Source organism: Doryrhamphus excisus, chromosome 1 (assembly GCF_030265055.1).
Source record: "Doryrhamphus excisus isolate RoL2022-K1 chromosome 1, RoL_Dexc_1.0, whole genome shotgun sequence".
Lineage (NCBI taxonomy): Eukaryota > Metazoa > Chordata > Actinopteri > Syngnathiformes > Syngnathidae > Doryrhamphus > Doryrhamphus excisus.
In genome coordinates, this window is record NC_080466.1 from 18153289 (window position 1) to 18166545 (window position 13257).

General features: G+C 45.7%; 1 protein-coding gene across 16 annotated transcripts in view; it reads right to left on the reverse strand.

The window, feature by feature from the left end:
- Positions 1–1047: 1047 nt before the first annotated feature.
- Positions 1048–13257, reverse strand: part of cacna1ab (calcium channel, voltage-dependent, P/Q type, alpha 1A subunit, b) — a 90906-nt gene continuing 78696 nt past the window's right edge. For 10 of the 16 annotated variants that reach the window (XM_058065323.1, XM_058065315.1, XM_058065313.1 and 7 more), the window contains 7 exons: positions 11765–11886; positions 11548–11683; positions 9473–9586; positions 8030–8065; positions 4920–5115; positions 2878–3110; positions 1048–2693 (listed from right to left, as the gene is read on the reverse strand). In XM_058065323.1, the coding sequence (XP_057921306.1) occupies positions 1968–2693; positions 2878–3110; positions 4920–5115; positions 8030–8065; positions 9473–9586; positions 11548–11683; positions 11765–11886 (1563 nt within the window). In that variant the 3' untranslated portion in view covers positions 1048–1967. The remainder of the gene's footprint in view (positions 2694–2877; positions 3111–4919; positions 5116–8029; positions 8066–9472; positions 9587–11547; positions 11684–11764; positions 11887–13257) is intronic. The other 6 variants (XM_058065326.1, XM_058065325.1, XM_058065324.1 and 3 more) reach the window with 3 other exon arrangements.

Genomic DNA, 13257 nt, shown 5'->3' on the forward strand with positions numbered 1-13257 from the left:
GGGGTGGGGTTGTTTTGTAGGATCTGGGGAAGAGAATAGTGCAAGTTCCAGAGCGGCACCAAAGCGCTCACCAAAGAACTACCAACCAAGCACTACGGCTACCAAGCTAGCTATCGTCTTGAATTGTAAAAATAAGGACAAAACAAAGGTGTCCTGTAAAACCTTGTCTCTCTCTCTCGTTAGGAGCGCAATGAAAATACTGATGTGGGTTTTGGCAGAGGAGGTGTCGGCTGTGCTACGACCTCATGGGACTCGCTAACTGGTCCAGACCTGAGAGGAGGGGCCGGGAGTGGCTGGAGGGGTTGGCACAGATGGAAGGGACCAACGGGTGGGTGCCATCTCCTTACAAGGACTAGACCTCATCCATGCGGGGGTCTAGAAAGCAGGTTGTCGAGGTTGCGGGGGGCGGGGGTTGGGGGTGGGTGGCGTGTGCTGCTGAGGAGCTCCTCGTGCGCGGCGGCTCTTCCACAACGCTACAAAAGAGGGAAGTGAGCTCGTCCGAAAACCGCTTCCATCTTTGGGACGGCGCCAAAACTAAAAGACGCGTGACCAGGAGGACGCTGGCCTGAAAACGTCGCAAGCGGAAGGCATCAGGAACCCGGTAAACGTGGGGATAATCAAAGGAAGGGGCTGTAAACAAGATGGACGTAGCATACTTGAACAAATAACAACAACTCTACAGTAAATAGCTCTAACAATCAATCAATCATCGACGTTTGTATCATAAAGATTAGCATCGTGAGCAATACTAAATACAATGCGTGGGAGAAGCTCGCTTTCCTCCACTCCATCTCTCTTGTCAATCAACCTGAACGTGGTTTCACTGCGTTTTCATTGGCTTCCCCCACCCCGCCACCACCCTGACCTCTGTGAGAGAAAGAGTCAGAGAGAAGAGATCTTCTTTTGTAAACCTAAATGTTCCCAATAAAGCCCCGCCCACCCCCAGGTCCCAAAACGTAATGAGACGTCCCATCTAGTAAGTGTTGAATCAATCATGCAGGTCTCCATCAACACCGGACTCCCAAAAAAGCTCAAAGGAGGCGCAGCGAACGCAACAGAAGAACCAAGCTTCCAATGTCTCAAGAAGAACAAGAAGTAATCGATAGAAGAAATGCTCAACAAGTTTGTCTTTTCGTCCTTCCTTTTGTCTTCTCCGCCCCTTCCAACCCTGTGATGTCACTTCCTGTCAGGCTGCAATTAAGGGGCAAAATCAGCGTCCCCCACCGGACAGGAAGTGATGTCATAGTAGTTTGAGTGTGTCTTGGACAGTAAACAGAGATGATAAAACTCATCAAATATCAGCCAGTGCCGGGATTGGCTGGTTTTTGCAGAATAGGCGGAGTTTCCTGGTTCTGTCCCTTGGAAGGGAAACAATAAAAGATCAGATAAAAGTGGTTGTTCTCCCCTTTTTTTTCCCTCTGTATTGTTTATAATGTTTTGTTCTTCAGTGATCAAGTTCTGGAGGCAAAGCTTGGCATGTAAGGGTCAGGGGGTTCTGGCTTTTCATCAGTTCCTCATTTAAAAACGCTCCGAGTGGACGCCGCAAGAACCTGCGTCAAGGGTTTGTAAGTCACAGCACGGACCTGAAGAAGAACTCAGCCAGTCAGTGTTTACGCCTCACAAAGTGTGACCAGGACTCTTTTTTTTAAAAACAAAAAAACCCAACATGCTCCGGACTTCTGCCTCTGTCTCAAGCTAACAATTATGGGAAGCGTAGTACGTTATCCTGCTAGCCTGGCCGCCATGTTTGTCTCTGCTGCATGTCACTGAGTCTATTAGAAGCACCATCACTTCCTCGTCTCTGCCTGGTCCTCTCATTTAGAGTTCAGGAGCTGAAGGCAGAGGCCTCGGGAGGATGTCCAACCCCCTGCCCTGCCCCCCCAACATTTGCTTTGATCAAAGTCAACATATGCAAGGCCAAAACCCCGGAGGTTGCTAATCTCCTTCTTTGTCGCTGCCTGCGGTCGCTAGCACCAGTCGTCCTCGTCTGTCTCGCTATAAGGTTCATGGAGTCCTTTGCGGGGTCCACGGGAATGAGGGGGGCGATGGTGAGGGTGGGGTCCCCCGGGAGGCCCTCTGCGATGAGGAGAAGGTGAGGACGAGCGATAGCCATTGGGAACCCGGCGTGGATGCGGGTGAGGGGGCGGAGGGGGCCCGTGGCAGGCAGTCCTAGGTGAGCGAGGGTGTGGGTGGGGATTGCCCGCATGCGGGTGGGGGTTGCCGTGGGAGAGGCTTTGTTCATATGCAGGCGGCTCATGGTGCCGCTCATACTCGTAGTCACGCTCATAGAACGGCGCGTCCCCCTCCAGACTGTCCCCCAGAGGAGGTCCGCTCCAGCGGGCTCGGTGCGGAGACCTTGGTGAACCATGGATGGGTGAGCGTGGGGACTGGTGCCTGGGGGAGCGCGGGGATCCGTGCCTGGATGCGGAGCCCCCATGGTGAGGAGAGGCTTGACGTGACGGGGGTCTGTGGTGGTAGCCTCTGTCAAGGTCTGGTGGGGAGAATTGTCGCGGTGAAGGTGAGCGTAGGCGTCCTGGGCCGGGAGGACCATAGCTGGGCTTGCGGACTGCCGGGGAGTAGGTGACATGCGGACGGGGTACAGCTGGCGTCTGGGGCAGCTGGCGACGACCTCTTCGCGGAGTGCTGGTCCCTGAGGTGGAGGGTACGGGGCTACCGCTCACTGAACTACTGCCCTACAGCAAAAATGTAAACAAGGAAAATCAAAACCCAGAGTACAGCATATACGTAGTACCGGTAAAAAATTAAATGAAGACAGGTATGAAGGTGATTGACGGGTGGGTACATTGGTCTGATGTGAGCGCTTAAGGTAAATCGCAGTACTTGACCAATGCTAATCTTCTTGTGACTGAGGCCCACCTGTCTGTGTCCCCGTCCGTCCGGACCCTCGCTAGGTGAACGGGACCAGTGGCGGTCGTGGGAGTGCCTGTGGGCGTACTCGTGGCGGTCATAGCGTTCCTTGTCCATGGAGCTGTGGTGATGATGATGGTGGTGGTGGTGACGGCGGTCCTTGGTCCTGCCGCGGTCCCGCTCGCGCTCCTTGGGGGGCAAGTCTCCCGACTGCGTGGTGGTGCTGAGGTCTGTGCCTAGACCTGGTTTATTTGTAGAAACAAAACAGTTAGATCACTGAGGAAAAGCTACATTGTGTCCTCTGATGTGGTATTTTTTGAGAGTCACTTATGGGTCACTTCATACCAATTGCATACTAATACTAATACTACTAATCTGAAGCACGGTGCCCTACAGGGCTCTATCCTGGGGCCACTGACATTGCACAAGCGCTTCTATATGTGAACCCCTCTGATGTGATATTTTTTGAGAGTCACTTAGGGGTCACTTCATACCAATTGCATACTAATAATCTGAAGCACGGTGCCCGACAGGGCTCTATCCTGGGGCCACTGACATTGCGCAAACCCTTCTATGCTGATGATACTTCTTTTTCCTTTCTTCTGATACGCAAAGAGTGCCTCATCCTGACGATTCTAAAAGACTGATCACAAAAAACTAAGGACAGCATCTTGCTCCTACTCTCTCAGGGTGCCATGAATATCTGGTGTCTACGCTAAATTGAAGACACTGGTACTCATCGACAGGGTGGTACATAAGTGTAATCCTTACAGTCTTCTAAATTATTATTCCGCCTTCTTCTTATCCATCATGATGTGAGTACCTGGGTTCTGGGTTTAACTGCCTTCACCCCGTGCCCCAAAGTGTTAGAACATGCTCCCAAGTGCAGACTGAGAACCTGAGAACCATGCCTCTTAATAAACACTTAGGTCCTTCCTGAACTAACAACTGCCAAAACCATTTGGAACCAATTGGAAATTGAAGCTAGTTCATACTGATGATTCACACGTTGCTATGGACGACTGCATATTTTATGTCATATGTGCACAAGGGTCAAATAAATTTACCTTCGGGGTCTTTAGGGGTTCCATAGTCTTGGTAGCAAGTGAAGATATGACACATCATTCACACCTGTATAAATACTAGCATGCAAACCAAGCACATGCTTTCTGCTTTCTCTTTAAAATGAACATAAGAACTGCCTTACTGAGAATGGATAAAGGCCTCACCGTGACAGAGAAAAGAGCTTTTCAGTTTTAGCGGCAGCAGTGTAGGTGGATTAGTTTTTTTTACAGTTCTAGTGTGCAGTTTGCACTTGCGGTTTGTTGATGTTGATTGAAGTAGCTGCTCTTTTCAAGGACATTTCAGTGTTGACACTGCTTGCTTGGCTCAATTCCTTCATTACTCCAATGGGTGAAATTAGATTCCTCCGTTGGGTGGCTGGGCCTCAAAGATCGGTTGAGAAGCTCTGTCATCCGGGAAGAAACTCGTTGTAGAGCCACGGCCATTCGGCATTGAGAGGAGCCAGGTGAGGCAAGTTTCCTGAACATCTCCCTTGGGAGGTTTTCAGGCCATGTCCGACCGGTGGGAGACCTCAGGGAAGGCTGACGAGACTATGTTTCTCAACTAGCCTGGGAACGCCTAAGGATCCGCTGTGAGGATCAGGACAAAGCAGCCGGGAAGCTGCTTAGGCTGCTGCCTGACCTCAGATAAGCGGAAGAAAATGGATGGATGGATTTTTCTGTACCCCTTGCAACCTCAAGCAGGACAAGTTTCCGTGACAACATTATCCCAAGCTGCAAAATCTCACAAATACCAATAAGAGTATCTGTGGTACCTTCATGCTTCAATTCTGGCCAGTTTCAGTTTGGTATGTTATGGTTACAGAAACACTTTATTGGGTACTGCATGGTATTTCCAGAATGTGAAGAAGAGCAAAAACAAGTTTGTTTACCGTGTCGCCTTCCATAACGCATCGGGATTTACCATTTCCATCTGTACCACAGTTCAGAGAACTGGACCAAGACCGTGATGTTTCTTGATTGACTCACCCGTGTCGGCGTCGGTGTATCTCGTCAGCGAACGCTGGGAGGTCCGGTGACTCCGGTCCCTGTGCCTGCGGCCATGCCGCCCTTCTTCCGACACCACCCTCTCCAGGGAGTAGTCGTCCAGCCTCACGCCCCGACCCGTGCGCCCGTGGACCAGGCTGGAGGTGGAGCGCCGCATGGGGCTGGTGTCTGTGATGGTCTGAAGGTGGGCACAAAGAGTAGATATGTCCATGGGTGAATTTTGGCGCAGTTAGTGATCGACGGTGCGCAGATGGGTGTTTGTTAACCCAACCAGAACATTCTAGCATTCTCAACTTGTAATTGATGTGTGCACCCATCCGGGTACGAAAATGGCTTCACTGGGTACAACCCAAGGCAGCGGTTCGCACGAACGGAACCAATGCAACAGAACGGGCTTTGGTGGAGCAGGCGAACGAAACCATGCATCTTCAGCAGACACAACGCGGGATGGGACGAAGGGGGAGGAGAACAAGCATGAAGGACATCATGCCTGGACATGCACAAGGCACAAGAGCCTATGGCACGTTCCTGCAAGGCGGCCATGTTTGGGACTCCACGCTACCACACTAAAGCTACATACGCATCTAACAAACTCTTCAAACTTTGTTATCCTGATGGTCCACAACGAGACTCCACCACGTCATGCACCGCCCATGACATGCCGCTCACGCTAAAACCTGCCCCCCCTTCTCTGGCGTCCATGCGTTAGTTCTTTCTGAGCCGCTCTGCCATGATGCAACAGGCAACACGCATTTGAGAGCAACACCGATGCTGCACGACAAGCACGACTCAGGGGACCCCCGTGACAAGCAAACAAAGGAGAGCGAAGAGAGGTCGATGGGACACTAAGACAAAGAGAGACATGACAGAGAAGCTGACGAGATGAGAAGAAGAAAGAATAGAAGCGGAGGCGCTTGATTTGGAGAGCGTGGCGCACTGGATGGGTGGGGCTCACTGCAGTAGTGTCACTCAGATGTTTAAGTTGGTGAGAAATACAAGTACAGTAAAGTCTCGTTATATCGATATTGTCGGGAGTCGGAAAAAATATCGATATAACCGGACTGTCGATATATCCGATCCTGCGCCGAACTGCATTAAAAGTGGGCAATAATGCACTCGACATTGTTCTATAGTATAGAACTATAATCAATCTTTGCTTAAGGATTTCAATACCAAAAAAGAACACGGCGAACGGCTGCTTCCAGTCAACTTTATTAGCCGTTCGCCGTTTTATTAGCCTTTTTAGCCGTTCGCCGTGTTCTTTTTTGGTATTGAAATCCTTAAGCAAAGATTGATTTAAGCTGCTTTTGTATCGATATAAGCAGACCAAATTGGCTGGCGGGAGATGAAAAGGGCATTGTAGTAACCGGTATCGTACTAACGGAACTAATTATATCATAAAAGACTAGAAATTTGCCAGGAAATGAAAATAGTATCATAATAAGCAGTAATTCGTTATAACTGATATCGATATAACGAGACTTTACTGTATGTGATTAATACAGGATGTGAAGGGCTGACAAATCACATGGAAGCCCACCATCCAAGCCTGCCTCTTTTTATTACTGCATAATCATATATTTATATTTGGAATTTTGGGGGCTAATCACAGCTGTAGGTTTGGGGAATATGTTTAGCTATATCTACGTAAATATTAGGTATGTATGTACAGTCGTACATTACTGCAAACTATAACCACAATAATATCTGTTAAAGAGAACTTATGATGCTTTTTCCATTTTTCTGACCTATACATTAGAATGTTAGAATGTTGTATTCAGACGAAAACTGTCACAGAGGAATGGACTTCCTTATATGGGCGTGGCTGTAAGCCAAATAAGCTCTGCTTCTCTGTTTACGTTTCTAGCAATGGCTCATTGGAAAGCCACATTTGTTTCCAATTCCTAAAGACGCCACCATCGGGCACAAGTGGTTGGACTTCCTGATTCCCTACCAGCAAAAGACTTTTCACACTTGACTGTTTTGTGAACATGGGTCAGTATCCAGCTGGATTAGCTGACAAAGATGCTGAAACCTGACGCCTTTCCAACGTTACTTTTTAAAAAAAAATTTTTTTACATGTTTTGAAGGTGACCAATCTTCAGTTCAAGTCCATGTTCTGCAAGTTCTTTATTCCATTTCCTGTTTCTTCCTTCTTTTCTCCTCGAAAAACTGTTGCCACATGGCTCAGATCTTCGCTATAACCACCGTGAGCATCTTCTGCTTCGTACTCCGCTATGTTTGTGTAGCTGAGTGATTACATTAGATTAGATTCAACTTTATTGTTATTGCTCATGTCGCTGGTACAGGGCAACAAAATGCAGTTAGCATCCAACCAGAAGTGCAATTTTATAAGTACCTTAGTAGTAAGTAAATGTAGAAAAAAATGGACAGATCTATGTAAAAAACTATAACAGGCTATGACTATAATACAGTGAGGATATGTACAGGGATATAAATGACTATAATATGGCTATTGTAGATTATACAGATTATAAACAGTATGGATGTGACAGTATATAATAACAGTAATATGTACAGTATTGCAATGGCACTACGATAGAGTCACTTCCGGAAACGAGGCTGGACAGCTAGATCTAGCTCATCATGGTTGATGCCACTTTTTTGGAATTGATCATTCGCTAGGAAAAATCTGACAATGTAGGACATTATTACAAATAACATGTTTAAGAAAATAAATAATGTCATGGACCATTTAAGTGATTTTGCTTATGATCAAGAAAACCATGGCAATCAGCACTTAATTTAAACTCTTATGAGGTGTTTTTGTTGTCGATATTAGGTTTGCACAAGCAAATCTACCTTTAATTGAACCAGGAATTAAAACAAACAAGACACTAAAGGAGCAAGGGTGGTCTAGCCAGTTTCCCCATGACTGTATATGAAGCATAACACAACGCGGTGAGCAAATAAAAGCAAAAGGTCCTGAACCAGCTGTTCCTGCTGCAGTTCAACCCCATCTATAAGAGCGCCCACGTCAGCGTGCACGTGACGACAATCTCCAACGTTGAACTTTGATGCACATCAGCAGCTTTGTGACAGAGAGGCGGCAAAATGTAGAGGGTACATACACTCAGGTTATTTCCACGAGGTCTGTGTCTCCTCCGCTGGAACACACACACACACACGATACAAACGATACAAAAAAAGAGCAGAAGTGTAGCACACACAACCAGAGAAGGGAGGAGGCAACAAGGTGATGAAACGGTGAGGAAGCAAGGAAGTGAACAGAGGAGACAGAAAGAACACGGTTATCCAAAGGAAGGCAAGTGCGCAAACACACACACACGCACAGTGGAACCTTTAACGTCAAACACACCTGAGGTCGTACAATTCAAAGTGCAACCAAAACATTATGGGTAAAAATTCACACAAACTTTGAGATGTCAGTGAGCAGCGAAGGATGAACTAAGTTTTGCATTTGACGAGAATTAGGTCAACATTTCCTCACTTGTCCCTTACATTGCCTGTACACTTAATAAGGCTTTATGGAACTTTTTGCATTATTTCTATGGGGAAACTAGTTCATTCGAGGTGGCACGGTCATGGCCACACTTTGAACAGAAGCGATGGAAACAAGGTCAGATGGAAATGGAGAAAAGAATTTTTTTTTTTGCATACTTTTTCTATTTCTTATCTATTTGTCTGGGGAGGTATACGTGCAGCTACGCCTTACAGCTCATTGCGGAGCAGCAGCAGATGAGAAAGGGGTGATGGGTGGGGAGGGGTGTTGAGCAGGAAGACGCAGGTGAATTTTAAGTCTCACCTCAAAGCATGTTGTCCAAAGAGTCGAAATTACGTTAAAAACAGGGGCGTCACTAGGTTCTGAGGACAGGGAGGGCTTAGCCCCCTGGAGATGCACAGGATATGAATGAATATAGTAGAGCAACCCCCCCCCCCCCCAAAAAAAAAAATCTAAAAAAATTAATAAATAATGACCAAAAACCAGGATATAATTTTCCCACTTTTGGACGATTTAGTAGAGATACTCAATTGTTTTAGGCCACCATTAAATTTACACAAGTACACACATTCAAAACAAGCAAGCAAGCAAAACCACTGCTCAAGCTCTGCAACCATTCTGTCTAGTGGACAGTGATTATATAATAATCATTATTATATTATTAATTAGCCTATTATTACTATCATCATTATTCTTCTTCTGATTATTACTACTACTAGCAGTAGTAGTAGGCTAGTATTAGCCTGCTTATTGGCTTTCTTATTAGCCTGCTTTTGCCCTATTATATGAAATTTGTCAGAGATTTTTTTTTTTGTAAAAAAAAAAATCAATAAAAAATAATTTTAAAAATCAATAAAAAATATAAAATTATTTAAGGGGGCGTAAGAACATTTTATATGCCTATTTTAAATAGGCCTAATGACGCCACTGGTTAAAAATGTACAATATTTTTCACATTCAGAGAGATGGTGAGACTTCAAAATTCACATCATCGTGAGCAGAAAAAGGGGCGGTGCTAAGCAAAAGATGGCGGTGGGATGGAGGTGCTCACTTGGTTGTCTGCCGTGAGGCGGGGCATGGAGAGGGTCCGCCCATGCCCATCCACTGTGTGATAGGGCTCGGTGTCTGAGTACCCGTCCCGCCCCATCTCCCTCATCTCTACCTTCTGGAAAAAGACAACGAGAGGAGGCGTGACCATGGAGGGAGAAAGTGAAGGGGGTGGGGGGGGGGGGGTCGCTAGTGAGAGATTGAGGTGCTTTGTTGACGTGATTTCTTGAGAAAAAAAAAAGTTCCGTGTTTGGTAAATGACAACAGTTGTTTTGATTTACACAAACAGGCGTTGTGCAAATAAACTGTGTCATTAAAAGTGCAATTTGTAAGAATACGAGCAAAGCTAGCGTCGTCAAAATGAGCTCCTCCCCCCAAAATGGACTAAACCTCAGCCTTTCTTACCAGTGGCTCAACAGCGCAAGTGTGTTCGGAGTCTTACAGCTTTTATCATCAAGAAATCACTCCGCCCTCCAAATAAAAGGTTAAGGTTGTGAAATGGTGACAATTGTGTGTTTACGTTTTAGGCATAAAATAGCAAACCAACCAAGCTTCCATGTTAACCAATTTGAAATATTTTCATTTTCTCGACTTTGCTTCCAAATCCATATTTAGCAACATACACTGGTCTTAGGACGTTCTGACATTGCAACGCAAACCATCAGAGCCACCCCTGCCGACACGCAGAACACTTACTGTGCGCAGCCCCCATGGGCTTTGGGGGGCCTCCATTTTGAGCAAGGCAAATGTGCAAAGGTTGTGTGCATCTCTGTAGTGAGGCATAATGCACCAAGTCAGCCCAAGGGAAAAAAAGAGATGAGTGATCTGAAACTGGTGGTGTAATGGTACAGCTGCACCCCCAAATAATATACTCCAGAAGGCCTCAATCTGGCCAAGGACAGCCCAACTCAAGGCATTTATAAATGACCTGTAGAGTATTGCTCAAAAGTTTTAAAACAGCCTAATTTTCCAGTTATTTGTTAAAATTCAAGTCCAATGAATAGCTTGAAATCTAGAAAGCTAGAAAGTTTTCTGTGCGGGTTATTGTGTGTAGCTGCTTTATAGGAGTCCACAACTCAATACAAAGGGCATAATAGGTACCCTTTAAAGGAAAATGCAAGGTTACCAAAAACTGAAAAATAATGTGTATCTCAGATCCAAAAAGGCCTGTTTCAGGGACCCCAAAATGGGTCAACAACAATAATAATAATAATAATATTAATAATAAAAATAAAATCAATTCATAATGCACTTTCCATTTCACAAAGTGCTTCACAGGAAAAATGAATAAAAAAGAAAACTCAAGAGAAAACAATAATAATAATAATAATAAATAAAATTTATATTGCACTTTCCATTTCACAAGGTGCTTCACAGGAAAAATGAATAAAAAAGAAAACTAAAGAGAAAAAAACCCACAAAAAACACAACTATTAAAAACATGGGGGCAAATAAACCCATCATCGAAGAAAAATGTAAAGTTGTTCTACAGAAATTGAGGCTGATCAAGCCATGGCAGTTTGTGCAACTAATTCCTGCAAGTGTTCCAAATTCTGGAGTACTCACTACCTCCTCTGTCTGCATAAAAAACGTGTATATGACAAATACTGCATTTCAACATCAGACACGGCATTGTGACTACCCTCCATCTTTACTCTACTGCCACACTGAAGAACTCACATGAAATGTTTGGGAACGCCACTGCAGGAAACCAAGCTTTTGCATGTGCTCAGTGCAAATAAGCGTCAACGCTCAACAATATATAACAAATGTAAATTTCCTTATAGGTGAACACCGGCGACAAACTGGAAATGCCAATGAATCAACTGAAGGGACAAGAAATGACACCAGAACAATCATCTTAGAAAACGTCCAAATACGTAATGTCAGGAATATTTTTTCCCCTCAGCATTCACACAATAACCACAGAAGAACCTCAAGGTTCCACTTTCACCTCCATTAGCATCTGATATCATTCCAAACCAAAGAGATCTACTGTATGAAAATCAAGTAGAAGCAGTAGATTCCTACCATTTGGACAGTTGCCATTACGTCCAAGCAAAATAACGCTCGTCATACCTGCGGGTTGTGCCGGTTGTCATGGAGATCATCAGGGTAAGGTCTGTCCGGACTCCAGTTACCCGTCTTCTGGAACATCTCCTGGGCTTTGGTCGTCATCCACGAAGGGCTCTCGGTCATGCCACCTTCAGAAGGTCTGGTAAACACATACACACACTCAAATAAAGACTGTCTATTGTGTATCACATAACCAATCAGCAAGTCCATCCCTACTTACATGCTGTTGATGTTGTCTGGCTGGGTGCCAGGGAGGCCGTTGAGGCCCTGCCCCCCCTGGCCATCGGTTCCCCCTCCCTCAGAGGGCGGCTCCATGCGCTTAAACATTGACGGTGTTTGGTTCTGTGTGAGATACACGACATGGCCTACGGGCTGGCATCAGGCACACTCGAGGGGGGGGGGGTGCAGACAAGACAGACACGAACACAGGATGCGGTCGCAGCATGCAGCCACACGGGGGCGCCATCAGCAGGCACGTGGCTGCCGGCGGCCGAGATGGTGAAGTTGCCCCACGAGAACCCACGGTACTTTACTCACAACGACTTGACGTCAAAGGGGAACTTGGTGAGGTACCATCTTGTGTCATGGACCAGATCACCAGACAGCAAATACAGTATTTCACAAGAGGAAGAACGGTTCTCACATTTCAGCAAAGATCTTGTGAAGGGATTATACTATAGAACATGGCCGCCCAAACTTTGCCCACTTAGGGCTGCCTACTGAAAATCAAAGAATGCAGGGGCCACACTTTGATGTTTCATGCAGTAGCGTTTCTAGCTACGGGGGCAATTTCTCCAGGGAGCGGCGCGGAGGGGGAAAGAAAAATAAATCTATTTATTAATACTCATTCATTCATTTTCTACCGCTTATCCTCACGAGGGTCGCAGGGGTGCTGGAGCCTATCCCAGCTGTCTTCGGGCGAGTTATGCTTGAAATGTATGTTTTCATAAAAAACTGTTTTAGTGTGGAACTGATACTTTCCTGAAACGTTCCTACATTCATGTTCATTCATTCATTTTCTACCGCTTATCCTCACGAGGGTCGCGGGGGTATGCTGGAGCCTATCCCAGCTGTCTTCGAGCGAGAGGCGGGGTACACCCTGGACTGGTGGCCAGCCAATCACAGGGCACATATAGACAAACAACCATTTACACTCACATTCATACCTATGGACAATTTGGAGTTGCCAATTAACCTAGCATGTTTTTGGAATGTGGGAGGAAACCGGAGTACCCGCGAAAACCCACGCATGCACGGGGAGAACATGCAAACTCCATACAGAGATGGCCGAGGGTGGAATTTAACTCAGGTCTCCTAGCTGTGAGGCCTGCGTGCTAACCACTAGACCGCCGTGCAGCTCTCATGTTAATTATAAGGTGAAAAAATTAATTTAAAAATTAATTAAAAAATTGCTCAAAAATAAACCCATTTATTGTTACTATGATATCAGATTAATTATATTGCAGACCAAGAGCCTCAACAATGCTATTTCTCTTTGAAAATATGAAATAAATATGAGTTGATTTAGCCTTGTGTGCTGTTAATGTGTCAACGAATCAGCAAAAGTCAAAGTCAAAGCCACAGTGTCGATCCGCCCAGGGAATCGTTCAAGCCAGAACCACCAAAACCGTATTTAGAACGTTTTTTTAAAAATGTTACCCAAGCTCTAATTTATTAACACTGAAAATTATATTGCTGAAAGTCATTTATTGC